We start from the raw sequence: 18,072 nt of genomic DNA, 5'->3' as shown, positions 1-18,072 counted from the left end.
AGAAGACTTATGATGGCAGATGTGTCAGGAGGGCATCACGTTTCAGGCAGATTCCCTTTCGGGAATCCCAGATCTTCTGGTTATGAGTACTGACCATACCACCAGAGCACAAGGATAATTGTGCTTATTCAGCTGACTGGCAAGGGGGGAGAGAAAAAAAAAAAGAAAAGAACAAGAGAGGCCATATTGAAGTCCCAAGTGTTTGCACAACCCTCCTACTGATGTCAACAGGAGATCTGCAAACAGGAAATAACTCTTGAATCCAGTGACTTAGGGCATGGGGAGATGGGAGAAACTGGAAACATGCATAGATCTTAAACCATCTCTTTGCGCACAAGTAAACCAAAATGACAACAGTGACCTTCCTTTGAAGGCTGCTGGACAACAAAAGTGGATTTTGTAAACCACAGTCCTGAAATTGAGGTCTTCCACACTTTAACTCAAGGGAGTTTCTAATGTTCCCACTGATACATGTTAATATTGTTCATTTGGCAATTTTTAGAGATATTACATATCTCCTCACATATTCAAGACTGTTGCAATAGCACAAAAAGACCAGGCTTAGGTTCACCAAACTGGTTTTCTCTCATAGAATCATTTAGGTTGGAAAAGACCCTAAAGATTATCGAGTCTAACCATTAACCTACCAAGTCCACCACTAAACCATTTCTCTAAGCGCCACATCTGTTGTACTATGTACCTATGTGTATGTTGTACCTGTGTATCGATGTTGTTTGAAGTACTTGGCTGCTCAATGGCTCAGTTCAGAGATAGATTTCACCAGCTATAGAGCGATACAGTTCATCGCCTCAAATTTACACAGCCAAGCTTCTCTTGCACTTGCAGTTCATTTCCATGCAAATAAAAAGCTAATCATTACAAAAAAAATAATTTAGGATTTGAGACCATGAGTATCCAAGGAGACAGTGAAATACCTCTATGACTGTACTTAGACGGGGTAATGGGGATGGAGAAATTAAGTGGCATGAGCTGTGCTACAGAGAAAGGCAATGGTAGAACCAGAAGCACTGCCAGCCATTCAGCGAGTATCTCAGGTTTTTGGGACACCTTTGTGCACTGATACACTCCTACTCTTTGGTCAGCCTGATCTGCTTATTTGTAGTTCCAACGAGACAAAAGAAAAGGATGGCCTTAAAAACATCAGCTGGGTTCCCTTCAAACTAGCATCAAGCACTCAAAAACTCTGCAGCACGTATCTTCAGATAGGACAGGAAAAATACTGCAACCTGGCAGACAGCAGGCACCGCACATCTCCTCCTGACAGGACTGATTCAGCTTGGATGGAGTTAGAAACAGACTCTGCCCACTGGTAAAAAAGAAACTATAGCGGAGACAGAGTTAATATTAAATGGAAAGCCAAAGAGGAAATAAAACATTTTGATGAAAGATATATGGGTCATCTGATGTAAGCCCTAGAACTCAGTTTACGCCATGAAAAACCTCAATCAAAAATGTTACTTTACGCCAACTTCTTTCCCCTTGACCTCTGAATGTTTACCTGCAGTTACTACACGAAACTGTAATCAAAACAAGACTGCTCCCATCCAAGCTTCATAAACATGCAGTTTAGTTCTCTCTCTGTGGAACTCCTACCAGTGAGAAATTGATCCTGATTCCTTTCTATATAAATGTTTTGATACTGATTTTGAAAAATTCGTTCTCCCTACAACTTATTCCAGAGAATACATTGGTTTGTGGCCAATGGTACCCATAGTTCATTGATATAGCATGGACAGGTTCAGATACTTGTACTTTTATAGCACCAAACTGCTTGTATCATATTTTTTCCTTGAAAAATACCTTCCAAACCCTGTTTACCCTACGTTTTCCACTGTCACTACCAGCAAAACTCCTGAAATGGTGAATTGCAATTGCAGGGAAAAGAACAAAACTAATGAATCTCTACTTGGATGCTGGAAAACAGGACTCCTTTGTAAAATCAAGCGAATAATAGTGACCTAACTTGAAGAAAGCTGAACTCCTGCTGGCGTCAAAAATGGCAAAGTCATCACTGAAGGCTTTGGTACACCAATCAGCTATGAATCCTGCATCACTGACTCATCAGCACTAGCAGGCATAGACTGCAATTTTCTGCTAAAACTAAATCAGCAACAGGTCATTCTTACTCAGATAACTAAATCTGTAAAGAAAAGTGGCTGCAAGTGTGACTAAAACAAACTGTATTCCCCATTCCCAAGGCAGACTGCAATTAGCAAAGTCCAAAACACACAGCTGAAATATAGAGAGCTCCCCTACACTGAGTTTTTCCACCTGTCTCACATGGAAATACAGACTAATACAGGTTAGACTACACCCTTCCAAGTCAAAGCTTGGCGGTAATTCTCGAGACAGGGGCAGAGGGTACCCATGCTGGGACTCTGCAATGATTTGATTGAATGGTCTGACGTTGACCAGGGCGGTACCTGGTCCTCAGCCAACAAAAGTTCAACACCCACAGGCTCTGATGGAAGGAAGAGCCTGAAGAAAACACCTGTGGCAATGGAGAGCAGCAGCGGCAGTTTCACAGCAGTCCACCTTTACCAGGATGATATTCAACACTGCTGAACGCTAGTCTTAAACCCAGTGCTACAGGCCAGCAACTTGACGAAACCCTTTTCCTTCCATGCTCTCAACATTGGCCATAGCTGCACCACCACAGGCAACATGAGCTCAAGACAGCTTCAAAGCTGGTGACCGGCCTGGTCTCCGGTTGTACTCTAACACTGGATACATACATACAAGAGCACCTAAAGCATCTTTGTCACTACTTGAAATGAAGAATACCTTTTGCAAGCAAATCCCCAGCATAGCAGAGGCCAAAGCAGGCTCCTGCCTGCACAACCCGGTGCTCCCCTTGCACAGAGCTTACCACAAGCCTTCTTCCCTACCTCAGGCAGGGAACAGAACGGTAACAAGTATTTGGAAAACCACTTTAAATTCCTGAGATGCAATTTGTCCCTCAGCTTCACTGAAAGCTTCAGGGGCACCAATAAAAACCTGGGTGGGTGATGATACACTAATTTGTATTTTGAACAGACATTCCCCGAGCAACAGCAAATTTATGCAATCTCCTCCTAGGCTAGAGTTTGAGCAACTCTGCTTTACAAACAAGAGTTGTATCCAGCAAAGTAGTAACCACCCAGGTCCAGCGAGTTCCTGCTTAGTGATTCATAAAGCTATTGCATCTATCTTAAAGAGGATTTATAGACTGTTTACTTTTTTAACTTTTATTGTCTTTGGTAATTAACACACATTAAATGCAGGCATGACCACCTAGTTTGGGGACAAAAGAACTGAAAGCCAACAATTCGCTATGGATGAAAAGTAATTTAGTTCAACACAGGAACAATTTCACACGCTCAAAAGGTACAAGCTATAGCAGTTTAACTGATTTCCACTGCTGGAATTTAGCCACCCAGCATTCTAGGGAAATTCTGATTATAGAAGATTATCATTATTTCAAGCTCAAAGTTACATTTTGTTCAAAGATTATTTGCTCCACAACCACAATACTCTGCTAGCTTTTTTATATTTTGGTGTTACGTTTCAAGGGCCACTTGCACTACGCATTTTGTGGTTTTCTGCACGATAGACCGATACGATACACTGATTTTCAAATAGGATGCTGATGTTCCAGACCAATATGACTCAGACCTTACTTAATCTAGCCAAGCAGTCTGCGTGCCTTTCCAGCAATTAATTAAACCCTAAACTTGTACTAAGCAATATCCCCAACAAAAGTCAGTGGAAAGAAAAAAACCAGCTGCAAGTCCTCTTGCTCAGAATGGATCCACACAGCACTAGACAGAACCAGCTTGGAAACTGTTTGATTATTAAGCCAAGCTGGCCAATAAAAATTCCATTTAGCAACTTTATATGGACATCCTAAATAGTGCACAGATAAAGGCAAAGGAATGCTGACAGTTGAATGCAGCACACAGAAGGAGGGGGGAGGAAAAAAAAAGCAAGCATTTATTCTCCTAAACTAAAGCACATCCGCCAAGCAGGAGGATCACCTTTGAAACAGCCAAATGCAACTATTCAGGGCATCAGGCACACACAGTGATTTTTCTGACAAGAAAGACTAAGGAAGCCACAGGGTAAACAGGCAAGAGTGACATGGCTGGCATTTGAACTTACATGCCTGATTGCCCACACCTTTTTAGCCAGACAAAAGCAAAAATAAAACTTAGCTTAAGACTTGCTGAAGTGTCCCATGTGCGGACACGCCGCAAGACAAGGAGCAAAGGCAGAATCCTCTCTCCCCAGGCCACAAGTAGCAGTGGGTATTCTGCAGTTGCTTACTGCAGCCTCATTTGACAAGATGCTGAAGGAGATGTTTACCCAGTGGATATTATGAATCCACCATCTACACAACAGGCCACCCTGAAAGCTCCCACTATGCTAGGAACATGGAAACCCTGCAAAGGAGGACCAGCTGTGGGCCAGGAAATGCAAAAGGAACACAAGAATCATCCTGACACAGCAGTCCATCTTGCCCCACACCTCTTCTTCAACACAGCATGCATTTATAAGTGACCAGGGATGGAGCAAGGTGGACACAGGCTGCCCTTTCCTGGCCATAACTTCCCAGTTTCTGGTATTCAGTGTCCAGATCACATCTGTATCAAGCTGCCCAGTCACGACCAATGCTCACAAACTCCTCTTTTGTACCATCTCCTTCTGAACTTGCTTATACCGTGGCAATAAGAACCACAATTTACACATGACTTGCAATCACGACTTCACAATCTTACCTTTCACCTGGCTCCTTACTGTTTCCCTTTGCAGCAAAGCTACCTTAGCTTCACTGTGTTTTGGGACCCGTCTGAGGCCAATACTGAGGATATCCGTGCTACTTTGCACTACCACCAGGGTAGCAAGACTATAGGAACACAGCAGACCAATTCAACTACCAATTCTACCACCACACCACAGAGCTACACTGTCATCATGTCTCTCGCTATGTCTTTCCTCCTTTTACAATCTGCCCCCAACTCAAGGGGGGTTCTTTGTCCTGTTCTTTCTCTTTCCCTACCTCTTTCTTGTGGGAAAGTCAAACACATGTCTCAGAGCGAAGTTTACTGGAGGAAAATTTCAGTATTCATTTACTATACGAACATTCAGCTGAGCCCTACTCTTCCCAGACTTTTGAAGACAGTCTGTTTTACAGTGGTGACACTTCATAGCTAACAGGCACTAACAGAAACACTCCTCATTTACAGTGGTTTCCACTCAAGAGAGAGGGATGTACATTTAATTCCTCCAAGACTACAGTCTGACTTTGAAGCAAGGACAGAAAACCAGCCAGTAGACAGAAACACTCCCAGTTGCTATGTTCGCTGTGTGCACTTGGGCTTCTCTTGCATGGACCTCATCCACTTTGTTGGACCCCACCTAATCTAAGCCATGGTATAAACTTTGATTTTTAATACAAATTAATCAGTCAAGACACTGTGCACTTCTGATGGAAAGCTGAAAAGCACTGTGAAAATAATTTCTTCCTGTATTTCCACTTCTTTAGCATGTACTTCAAACACCCAGGACTATCTTAGTTACATCTCTCCAGCTCAGAAAAACTCAGCACCCTCTGTGGAAGTAAAAAATACAGGCTTTTTCTGGTTTCAACCTGTTCTAAGTCAATTTGGACAACAGGTTTTATAGCTCTGTAAGAGTAGCTTTGTGTGTAATATTTACTTGAGTTTCAGATAACTAAGAAGAATGGTCGCAGGTGAGGGTTCTGAAGAGTGATGCAGAAGAGCTGAGCATGACTCCTGACCCCACCCAGCAGCTCCCTCAGATGCCCTCAGATAAGTCACTTCCTTCATCACATTTCTGTAGTAAGAAACTGGGAGAAAGCAAGTCCTACTCCCGCACCCGGCTACTCAGTTAGTGCCTACCACAGAGCAGGGGAGAAGACATGATTGACAACTGTCCCATCAAAGCAGACTGTACTTTCGACACAGGTCACACATGTGGCACCAAGCTAGGACAAGAGGAATCTCACTGCTCAAGTACTTGCTGTCTGTTTTCAGGAACACATAATAATGCTTGGTAGGAAGCAAAGGGGAAAAAAGGCATTATTTTTTCCAGCCTCTTTAGAAATCAGGTATCATATATTACACCTATAAAAACAGCTAATCCTGTCAAACCTACAGTGCTTCTTAAATGCCTTATTGCTACCTAAATTGTGACCTTTTAGGACACTGCAAGTTAGGGAAAGCTAATCGAAAAATTTCCACATCTTCTCAGATCTGTAGGTACATTGATAGAGACAGCAAATGCTGTAAAAATACAGGCAAAAATCTCACTATTATATCACAAGAATCTCACAGTAGATACGGATATTGGAGGAAAGTAAAACAGTGACATGGAATATAAGGAAAAAAAAAACCTTACAGATATTCTTTTACTTCTCACTACACTCCGAGGAACTTCTGAGCGCTTCCTCCCTTCACAGACACTGAAGATCTACGGAAGTGGGAGAAAAAAATGCAGTCTAGGGGCTTCCAGTAGGAGTTGTGCACAGACTACAATCCAGCAAGTTCACAATCCCTTCTGAATTTCATCCAGATGTTAGCAACAGAAGAAAGGACTACAGAAAGAATAGAAACCAGCCTCTTCATTAAAAGACAACTGAGATTCTAGCTTCTTAGGGACAACAGAAGTCAGATGCTCTGCTTATGCAGAGGTGCCCTGTCATCTGAAGCAAGATTCATAGTGAGCTTAGGGATGGTGTGGTTTGGAGACAGGATTGTTTATCCTGGGCTGCCAAGTGAAGACAGAGCTGCCAAACATATGGGGAAATAGCTGCTAGCACAATTAATGGCTTCAGCTGAGACACCAAAATCTACTCAGAGCCATCTTCAAAGTCGGGCATGAGACAAATTCCTTCTCCAAAGACGAAGAGGTGCACCACAAGAACCAAAAATACCAAGTAGCCAGTCTCAGAAATGGGAAAGACAAACCTGCTTTGTTAGCCATTTTTTAAGCCATCCAAACCCAGGAGCAGAGTAGAAAGGGGTCAAGGAGCAGTACAGCACCCCACAATGATCAGGGAACAAGGACACATAGGTGGACAGCCACCAGGGAGCACCTGATATTCACAGTCTCAATGACACAAAGCCATTGTTGCGCTCGTGATCTCAGGCAAGGGTGGAGCGCATGTTCACACAGGAGAGGCCACCAGCAGCAGAGCTCCTTGAAATATCCAGGGCCTGATCAGTAATGGCAGTGATTGTTAGGAAAAGAGGAAGTTCTTAGCATGGGACAGAGCAAAAACATCCCCACAAACACAGCTATAATTAACCCAGAAGCACACCCAGGCAGAGCTGGTCACTCAGCCTTCTCTACACTTCATTTAGTCAAATAAAGAATTGTCTGAATGTAGTTTTCCTGGAACAGTTGTGATCCCATAAAAACTCAATTACGTATGAGTTAACGTCAATACAAAACAGCTTTTTTTGTTTACTGTCAATCTCAGTGTTTAAAATTGGGTTCTCTGACTGTAGAAGATTAGACAACCAGATTTGAACTTTAGACTTTTTAAGGGAGGCAAAGGTTCTCTTTTGCCTTCCGTTGCAAGTGATTTCATCTCCTACCCAAGCAATTACCAACCTGCTTCAAGATGTCCACTTCAGCTGTTCATTGCCCAGTACTTTCTGCACCTTTCTTTGGAGGAGAAACCAGGACACGTCTGCAGTGAGCTTGAGGCAGGAAAACACCCAGCAGGTTTTAAACACAGCACAGTTTAAAGTGTTCCAGTTTATGCACACTTGTCTTGAACCTGGATCATGCCTTTTGCACCTGAGGGCTGAAACTTGGGGCTTTCATTTAGGTGTGACCCAGACTCAGACTAAGTCCATCTTCAGCATCGTGAAGCATCTGTCACTTATGCACCTCTACAGCAACACTCCCAATATCATCACAGGTCTTCTCAGACGTTAGTGGCTTTCCCTCACGGTCTGGGTTTTTGGCTTGTTTGTTTTCTGAACTGTCTAGGACTGACAATAAAGATGACTCCTGGAAGACATTGTAAAGCAGAGATGGCCAGCATTCCTAACCCTAACCAGCTGTACACTAAAATCCTCACACTGCCAAGAACCACAAGTCACATACCGCAGATCTAGAGAGCTGAACAGAGCCCAGGAAAAGTTTACAGGCAGGTGACAGCCAGTTACTCTGAAGTACCACTTGGGGACAGGGCTGGATTTGTCAGACAGCCTGCTCTCAGTGACCCCCTGCCATCAACCTTAACCACCCTCTGTTTGGAGTACTTTAGATCTGAGGCTCTGAGCCAACGCAATGCTGGTCATGAAACAAAATCATGACTTGAACAGCTCACAGTCCACATGTGGTTCTGGCACTATGAGCTGATTCCCTTAGGCAATGACTTTCAGGTTTTTGTGTTTTTTGGCTTTTTGTTTTGTTTGTTAAAGCAATGATTTTATTTCCTCACATTTATTAGCATTCAGATCTACTGTGCTCCTCTTCATTCCTCCTGGTGCGATTTCTGGAACCACCTTCATTGCTCCCATTTCTGTCTGTGTTCAAAACTAGCTTCAACCAGCCATGGTCAAACCACACCCCATATGACTGCAGACCATGAAATATGCAACTGCATCAAGCCCTCTTGCTAAAGCAGCGGTTTGTAATATGGTTGTTGGTTGATTGTTTGTCTGAAAATCCCTATCCACAAGAGACACTGAAATAGTGCTAAACGGCAGTCTAGTTCCAAAAACATTAGGCGATGTTTGTGCTGCAGACTTCCGGACACTGTAGCTCTGTTGACAGATGCGATCCCTGACCAAAGCAGCAATGCCAGAAGCAGCTTTTGATGCAAGGACTGCACCTTTACAGGTTTCATGGACTGAAGGCAGAGTGGCGCTAAGACAACATACTAATAAGTCTATACTTTGTCCAGTCAGATGCATAATCCTCCTGAGGCCCAGTAAAGTTCTCTTCATCTACAGACTAACCTAGGGATTAGCAAACTAAAATCATGTTCAATTTGGGCTAGCAGGGCTCTGGCTCCAGTTTTCCAATGAATGTGGGAAGGCAGGGGGGTGAAGAGATCGGCAAAGACAAGTGTAATGAGTCAGTCTTTGGAAACAAAGCTAAGGATTTGACTCTAGTTACTTCATTTATAGGCTGGTTCTAGAGCTGCAGCCAGCGAGCACTCACAGTTTCAAACTGGAGCAGACAAGCTTGGGAGCCTGCCACTGCCGAATGTCCCCAAGTCAACTTAACACAACAGCTAAGCTTACTCCCTTATGCTCCCTCACAAATGCTTCCCCTGCCCTTGCTGAAAACACTGGTCTCCAGCTCAGTAGTGCTCTCAGCTTCCTCCTTCACCCTTGTAGAGAGTCCAGGCCAAAGACCGCTCCCTCCTCACTGCCACTGACCATCTCTCCAAGTCTATCCAGAAAGAAGCAAAGCTCAGGAGAAGTCATTGTGCTCCACGAGCCTGGAGCTCTCTCCCACCCCTCTCCCATTTATAGACAAACATAGCCACTGGACAAGCCCTTCTTCCTAAGCCATATGCAAACCTTTCAGATCTCACCCAGATCTCTCCACTGATTCCTCTTCTGTCTCTCCTATGCAACTCGGCCTTCAATTTGCTATCCAGTTCTTCCAGCTTTCCCTGCTCTGTAGCTCTGTCAGACCTGACCTTTCTTCTATCCACTCCTGCACATAGACTATCACCTGAGCTGGTCCACTCACCAAGCACCACTGAACCAGTCACATGGGGAGTAAGTGTTTCAGGGCATGGAGCAGAACTGCTCCAGGGTGATGAAAGGTCAGTTACTGAGCGGTAGAGGGCTTGAGTCAGGAAGGAACATTTGGACAGCAAGTGGCAAGAGTCACCCAGCAAGCAGAAAACCCCAAACCCAGCCCTCACAGTTTGGGTATGTAACCACACTGGATGTGAACTGCTTTGTTGGAGCTGGGAGAGCCACTGTGTCTTTGTATCTGCCTTACCAGGAGCCAGCTAGGACTGACGCTCTCACCAGCACAGACAGGGTGGAGGGACATCCACTAATGATAATCCATCACAAAACTCAAGTATACAAGTGAGAAGGGAAGTTTTATGTAACAGTGTTTGGCCAGACCACAATAAGGTGCAAGAGGTGGCCCTTTGCTTACAGTCAGCATAAGGCAGGAAGGTGCAGGGAATGGTCTAACCTGCTTCACAAGATGGCCATAGCACTGCAGCTAGGTCACAGCACTCTGGAGTCAGTCAGCTCTTCTGCCATGCTGTGACTATCGGCTCCAGAGACCTGGGTTGCCTTGAGGTCTGCTTCACATACCTCGCCTCAGGCTCATACAACATCATTCTATTAATGGGATTAATTTTCTGTCCAAGCCTTTAGCTTGCACTTGGCTCTAGCTTAAGCAGGACAATTGAGATCAGTGTGGCAGTGCCTGGGTGAGATTCCCTGGCTTGTGCTGAGCCAGTCAAAGTAAAGAGTTGCAGCACCCTCCTCTGGTTTTGGAGAAGGGATGGGAAAACACCTACACAACAGGTACCTGCTGGAAACTACGTAGCTCAAGAATCCAAAAGTGGTTCCCACAGGGAAGAAAATTTGAATCAAGCACTTTAGTTTTTGCTTTTAAACAGACATCTCCAATTTTTTCATGCCAGAAGGTCAATGTAGGAGGAACATGCTTTTGACATAGGAACATGCTTTTGACATAGATGTCATGAAAAGACCAAATACCCTTTTATGTAGAGGTTTCTGTTTAGGAACTTCTAAGTGAAATGGGAGGTTACCTGTTAATTCAAATTGATTCTTTGTCCTGGAATTGAGACAAATCCTCATCTCTAACCCCAGGCAATATCCTCATTGATATCCCACCAACAGAAATTAGACTCCCCAGCTCTGACCACAGCTGGTTGAAAGGCATGTCCAGCATCCCCTCTTCTCCCCATATCTGTAGTTGCCTTCAAGCAAGCTTCTCACAGCAGCTCATATCCACCTGGGAGCAGACCCCAGTCCCTTTTTCCTAACTAGAAGGGGCAAGTGATTTTGGTCTAATGGACTTAGTATCAAGGTAGACTACACGCCAGACAAATTTACAGTCAAGGCCTGCCCTTGCTACTGAAAAGGGTCAATGCTGGGAGCAAGAGCGCAGCCAACAGTGTGGACTGTGGAGCAACCTGTTGGAGTGGAGCAGAATGGCTTTTAAAACATGTATATTGTAAGATCCCAAGCAAAAAAACAAAAATCTACATACAGAGATCACTGAATTTCAAGAGGTTTTTCAAGAAACTCAGAGCATCTCAGTGTAAGGAAGACAACAAATTTCTCGGGAGCTTAAATAAATGAGGTGAGGATGCTTCTGAGAAGGTGGCAGGCAGATGCAAAGCTCCTGCCAAGAGGAACTGAAAGCAGTGAGCCATTAAACTGTCAGGAGATGCACTACCTTTTACCACTAATCACCCCAAAGATCCACTGTGGCAAGCCAACAGCACTCAGGATTGCTCCCTTATTCCCCCAGCCCCTTCCCAATTCTGTCTCCCTGCACAGCTCCTGCCAGCCTCATCCCTGCTTCATTCTTCCAGGCCTGTCCAGCCTCATGCTCTCCAGGGCGTATTCTGCAAGGACACATCCCACCTTCCCCACTGAGGGATGAAAAACACGTGCAGAAGATATCCAAGAACAGGTGGTCTGCCAAGACAACAGGTCGGTACTGTGTCAAGATGGAGCAGGAGACAACTCTTTGCAACAGTAAGCCAGAGAAAGCCTAACACAACACGGTCTACCCGCAAAGGCAGTAACAGTCTTACTTTGCAGAAGAAAACAGACTTCTCCAGTGACATAGCTTTTTAAAACTCATGGAATTGTGTAAAGAGTTGTCTAACTTTTGCCCTAACAAAGTAAAAAAGCAGGTACCACCTCATGAATGCTGAAATATTTGGCCATCAACTGCTTTTCACAATAGAAAATCTTTTACGCTGAAAAAGGAAAGAATTGTGTTTCACAGGAAGATTCATCTCCATCTCATCCTTGATACACCCCATATCAGCTCCTGGGGTCTGTTCTATTTGGATGGATAAACTGGGAACACAGTGACAAATCTCAAGCATCTTTTGATCCTGGGAGACAGCACAGTGCCAGCTTATGTGGCAGGAAACATCTGGCTCCTTGGGTAGAGTCTGCAGCAGCTGGCTGATCTTTCCATGGGGGCTCCATGGGTCTACCAGCTAGCAACACAGATCCATCAGCCAGTCACACCTGAGCTCAGAGTCCAAGGGAGGTCAGGGCTGTGCTTTTTGTACAAGCATTGAGAGAAACCTAGCCAGAGAGGCAGCTATGTGAGCTTCATGCTCACTGCTCAAAGCTTAAAAAGCTGGGGCAGTGTCCTGAAGCGGGAGAGGATCTCAGTAACAGAGCAGACAGCCTTCAGCTTGTTGCTAAGCTAATACCCTTGTTCACAGCCCGGCAGAAAATAAGTGCAGTAAGTCTTAAGTTAGTCTGTGCCTGAAGAGGTCTGATTCCACCCCAGGACCCATACACAGGAGGTGCTGCAAAGTGACTGCCAAACTCCAACCACAGATGTGTCTGCACAAATTCTGCTAAAGGAAGAAAAAAGAGCCTAGAGAAACACACAATGTTTGCTTATCCAGCAGTAAAAATTAGCCTATGTGGTCAGTTATGGAGCACCCTGCTGCACTGAACCCCAGCAACTCATCAAGCTGGGGACTGAGCAGAGCCAGCTCACCCAGTCAGTGGGAGGGATGTCACACTCCGCCCAGCCCACCGCAGAGCCCCTGGATACCTGCTAACTCATCCTCTGGCAACGTCCTCCAGCAGCGCCTGGGGACTTGCACTGTTCGAGCCCTCCCCAGCCCAAAGTCTGCCAATCTGCTTAACGGATCCAGCCTTTTTAGCTGAAGGTAGGAGGCTGCAGTTTACGTTGTCTGAGACCAAGCCAGTACCTGGCCGCAGGGAACCATGCATGCTATAACGCTGCTTGAAGTCAACAGTTAAATCAGTGGTACTTCATTATTTTATACTGGTTGACAATCTGGTACATAACTGTGAAAAACTAAATATTCCTCCTTTCCTCCATCCCCCTCTCCATCTCTATACCTCTTTTCCCCATCCCGCTGCCCTCCCAGTAAGGCACAAGTACAAGATTAAATCTCTCTCATGAATCGTTCCCAGGAAATACGCTGTCCTTCAGTGCAGTACAAACCCTACCTTGGTTGAGGTAGGTCAGGGTTTCTTCGTGCAGTTTCACAGCAGGTGATGTGGCCGTGCAGAGGACGTACTGAAAGGGTGGCAGTTTGGCATCGTTCTCAGGAGACAGCTGCGGTTCTTCCTGCTTGAAGATCGGCAGTGCAAGGACATCTCTGCAACATACAATTCACGCACATTCAGTTACAAAGACTTTACGGAATATCCCAGCCTCCATCTGCACTTGATTCTCATGCTCTGAGATAATGGAGATAGTCTCTGGAGAAACGCTGAGTTATGATGGCTAAAAATAAAAAATTCAACCTGCATAATGTAACAAGGCAACTTCTGCCTTTTATGTCAGTACTGGACATTAAAAGAACATAGCATTAGCAAAATAGAATATTTCTGAGAACTAAATTAAGTTTTTTAAATATAAATCAGATTTACCTTTCAGTTAAGCTGCTTTCCTTATAAGAAAAACAATTATCAAAAATAAATTCTTTATTCTTGTGGAAGTATATTTAATTAACAACTCTTGGGTTTTCAAACAAGAGCCTTTCAGAAAAAAAATAGCAAGAAAGGGCACTTCATTTTGACAGCTGAACGTCAAATTAGAAAATCGTCTACAAGCAGCAGCCAAGAGTGATGAGCAGACACAGCTCTGGTGTAAAAAAGGAGACATTCAGGTAAACGATGGCATGAACTGCTGGACTAATTGACTAACATCTCCTTGCACCCTAATAAACCTGGTCCTCAGGAATCGCGTAGCTGTTAAGGCAGCATTGGGCTACCTTCACAGATGCACACACAGGTGCTCAGGAGCTGCTTCACTAGGACCTGCTCACAGTCCCAGTTCTTGCTCCTTTACAAGATGTTCATGTCGACCAGCCTGCTGACTTCGTATCAGACTGCTCCCAGCCCACACTAATGCCTGAGCAGAACGGGTATTGGCAAGACTGAGAGCACAACAGAATGATTAGTACGAAGTGAGATGTCAGGAATAAGCAGCCTTATCTCAGCATGTCTAATACTGAAGAACCAGATTAGCCTTTCCCATATTGTTAGCATTTCTGATCATTGTGTCCACCTACTTAAGACTTTAATATCCTTCCAAATTAGGAGATTTGTACTGAATGCAGAGACAGTTCAGAGTAAGAAGCAATTCTTTTTTCCTCCTCCATTTCCTCCAGATGTGTGAAGATTTGAGATTCCCATCACAGGGACTGCAGTTTTGCTCCTTTCTGTAGTCCCAAACACAAAAAGCTTTAAGAAAAACTGTTCAGGAACATGCCAGCATGTACAAGCATGCTCCCTATGGAAAGGGCATTAAGAATTTTTTCCTTGCTTATTCAGTTAATGATCCACCCTGTGCTCATGCGTAGCACCCACAACCTTGAAGGCTACCCAGGTCATGAGTGAAACGATGCAGCAGTTTATAGCAAACTGCTGAAGTGCCTAGTCCAAACACAGGTACTCCTATTTACGGCAAAATAAAGCCAGAGAGCAAACTGTGCCATTTTAGATACAGACAAGAAAAAAGAAACACCCATCTCCGTTTCCATTCTCTCTTCCAACCCCACCCCCTCCATATTATCACCAACTTGAAGGCATCCAGCCCCATTTGCTTACTGGCATTACTGACAATCTCAGCTCTTGCCTAACTGCCGCCATAGAGATGGGGTTTTTTTCCCCTTGGTAATGATGATTTACTACAGTAATGAAGTGACAGAAATGCCTGCAGTAGATTTCTGAAATAGATAGCATTGCTTCACACTCATGCAGGATCTGATACTGCTCCACAGAATCATCTCACTCGCCCTGGATGCCAACATTCGCTCTCAAGGCGCTCGTCTGCACAATGCTATCGGAATGCGTGTTGCTGTACAGACGGGAACAGGTCAAAAACTCTGAAGCCTGAAAATTTCTGCTGTTCAGCAGAAAGTGACACACAAAATCTGGCCCAGGTTTAACAGTTACGGGTGAGGAATCTGTACACCTATTCAGCTGAAACAGTTGAAAAATTTAGGCCAGGGGAAGCCACAATTCAGATATCGCATTTCACGTCAGGCTGTTAACACCCCTGTGCTCGCTGGAACAGCTGAGCAGCCGCTGAAGACTGAGCATGGAGCAATCCATGATTTGGTTTCTGGAAAGCTGCACCACGTTAAGGCACAGATGAAGCCACACAAGTTAATCACATTTTCATTCCCACAGCGCTTGAACTAATGGCCAGGGGTATCCGTGGCTTTGGATCAAGGCCTTCTAAATCAGTTCAACTTATTAATAGCATTGGGAACTTACATCTAAGAAACAGATCGAGGCTTAAAAGAATTTCTAAGCTATAGGTATATAAGTCATTACAACATTGGTTCAACTCTCCTCACTCAAGAGCTACAAATGAAGTTTTGAAAAAAGCAGGCTTTTACAACAGTTCCCATCCTTTAATAAAAAAAAAAAAAAAAAAAAGAGGAGGAAACTCTTACAACTCTCCCAAGTTTCACCTTTATATTAAAGCTTTACCATTCCGGTCTTAACCAACAGTTAGTCCCCTTGCCTGGGAAGGGAGAAAGTTATCTGAGCATCCAGTCAGCTGGCAGAACAGAGACTAAAATACATGTAGAGTTTCCATAACAATGAGGAAATATTTACAAGTCTTTTTCTGTAGTATTGCTTTGCTATAACTACAAATATCACCGAGGACAGCAGAATTTACATGGATGTCTCAAACACAAGCCTTTGATCTCTGCAAAGTACAATTGATACAAACTTTTCCCACAGCTACTTCAACAATCGTACTATTTCAGCTTCCTCTGCAAAGTCACTATGAGCGGGTATGGAGAGCCTTCAGAAAAGCACAGCTCAGCAGAAAAAAGCCCCTCTAGAAATGCATATCTTGACACATTCCCATGGAGAGTGAAATGGCGAGAACTGGAGGTCCCTACAAAAAACAAGGGTTTTATTCAACTGACCTTCCCTGAAACACCCGAGGACATTGCTGCCATAAAACTGGGTTTAGAGCTTTTAGTCCCAGATCAAAACCACCACAATCACAGCAACAGATACTCACTAGAGCTGAAGTCTGTTCCTAAAACACTGACAGGTTACCTTCATACTAGCAGCCTTCCCACCAGATCAGGTATCCTTTATCACCCCAGCCAGCATCACGCCAGCAAAAATAATCTAACATGTTTTCTGGCCAGTTAAATGGAATTTGATCTGTGGGCTCGTGCCTGACCCAGACTTGACGCTCTTGTAGCACTCGTGCTACAAATCCGTGGAGTTAACGGAGCAGCCTAAGCACCATAAATGCTCTCTAATGCAGAGACAGTCCACCAAAGCACCAGCGCTGATGCTCCTCTGCTACTGCCGTTCTCACTGCCCTAAACAAATCAGGCTTGCAAGTACAAAGCAGGAGAGAACAAGACTTTTGCCACACACACGTTGTTAAAACAGACTTGCTGGGATAGAGGGGGGAGGTGAAGAACCTTGTTTGAAGAAGCAGAGAGGCTGCCAGAAAGCAAGAATCTCATGGTATTGTAGCATTTGGTAATAGGACATCATTACTTAGTCAAAAAATTTCCTTTGCAAATCCACTGATAGGGAGCAGGAGCAGTTAAGATTGCATGTCTCCTTGAAAGGGAAGTTTGAGGTGTCTGAAGTGCTTCACCAGCAAACTCCCTGCTCTCCCGGCAGCAGTGATTTGGGGTGCAGTCTGAAAGCAAGGCTCCTGGGCCACAGCCAGGCTCTCCACTGCTGCAGTTCAGCAAAATCACACTTCAGCGGAGCAGAGGCAATTGACACCAGCTGAGAGCTCAGCTTTAAATATTGAGGAAAAAAAATAATAATTCATAAGCACCCAGCTGAAAGGAACCTCCCCAAGTTGTCTGCTTTGTCGTCTTCTGGAGGGAGGAAATATGGGTTTGTGCTACGCACGTTACAGACCATTGTTTAGCAGCCCTTGTACTTAAATTAGGCACATTTAATTAGACACAACTGTGCGGAGGCAGGAAAAAGCTGGTTTAGACAAGTTCAGAAAGTGAAATTCCGAGCCTTTTACCCGTCATCCCAAAAAGAAGAGAAAGAAATCCCATCCCGAGGAAACTGGATGCCCTCTCCGTTTGCCAGCAGCCGTTTCCCAGAGGCTTTTGACATCGCCCCGCAGCCCTGGAGCGGCGGAAAGCCAGCAAAGCCGCACAGCAGAACTGCGGACAGCCGCCCAGCCGGGCGATGAAGGGAAAAATAGAAAGAGAAAACAGAAAAAAAGAAGGGAAAAAAAAAAAAAATAAGAGAAGAGCCCCGGTCCCTCGGAGAAGTCCGCAGCGCCGCGGCCGGGGATGCCGCGGCCCGCCTGGTACCGCCGGCTGCGGGGACGTAGGGCAGCCCCCCCCCATCCCCCCGGGGCCGTGCGGGGACTCACCGCAGGTAGCTGCCGGTCGAGTGCTGGTTGTAGTGCTCCGGCTGCGTGTGCCAAAACAGCATCTTGGGGGCGGCGGGGAGGGGCGGCGGGGAGCGGCGGCGGGGGCCCGGCGCGGTCCCTGGGAGGCCGGGCGGCGGGAGGGGGCCAGCCGCGCTGCCCAGCCCGAGGCGCGCCGGGCACGGCTGCGGCAGACGGAGCCGCGGCCCTGCCGGCTCCCGCCGCTTTTATGGCTCAGCCCCGGTGGCCGCGGGTTGGCCGGGACGGGGCGCCGGAGCCGGCCGAGCCCTCCCCCGGCCCGCCCCGGCCCGCCCCGGCCCCCGGGCAGGCAGGGGCCGGGGCAGCCCCGGGGCGGGGGGACGGGAGCCGGCCTCGCCCCGGGGGCGGTGGGACCGGCTGCGGGCCGGGCTGCGGGCCCCCGGGCCGGCCTGCGCCTCCAGGAGCGAGCAG

General features: G+C 45.7%; 1 protein-coding gene across 1 annotated transcript in view; it reads right to left on the bottom strand.

Annotated features, from left to right (window-relative positions):
* TFCP2L1 (transcription factor CP2 like 1) overlaps positions 1-17,709 on the bottom strand; it is a 37,186-nt gene extending 19,477 nt beyond the window's left edge. The window contains exons 1-2 of the mRNA XM_075430590.1: positions 17,626-17,709; positions 13,230-13,381 (exon numbers count right to left, since the gene is read on the bottom strand). Of these exons, the coding sequence (XP_075286705.1) occupies positions 13,230-13,381; positions 17,626-17,687 (214 nt within the window). The 5' untranslated portion in view covers positions 17,688-17,709. The remainder of the gene's footprint in view (positions 1-13,229; positions 13,382-17,625) is intronic.
* Positions 17,710-18,072: the final 363 nt, after the last annotated feature.

This window comes from Opisthocomus hoazin, chromosome 9, assembly GCF_030867145.1.
Source record: "Opisthocomus hoazin isolate bOpiHoa1 chromosome 9, bOpiHoa1.hap1, whole genome shotgun sequence".
NCBI lineage: Eukaryota > Metazoa > Chordata > Aves > Opisthocomiformes > Opisthocomidae > Opisthocomus > Opisthocomus hoazin.
Note: the sequence above shows the minus strand (reverse complement) of the source record. Positions and strands in the feature narration are given on the sequence as shown.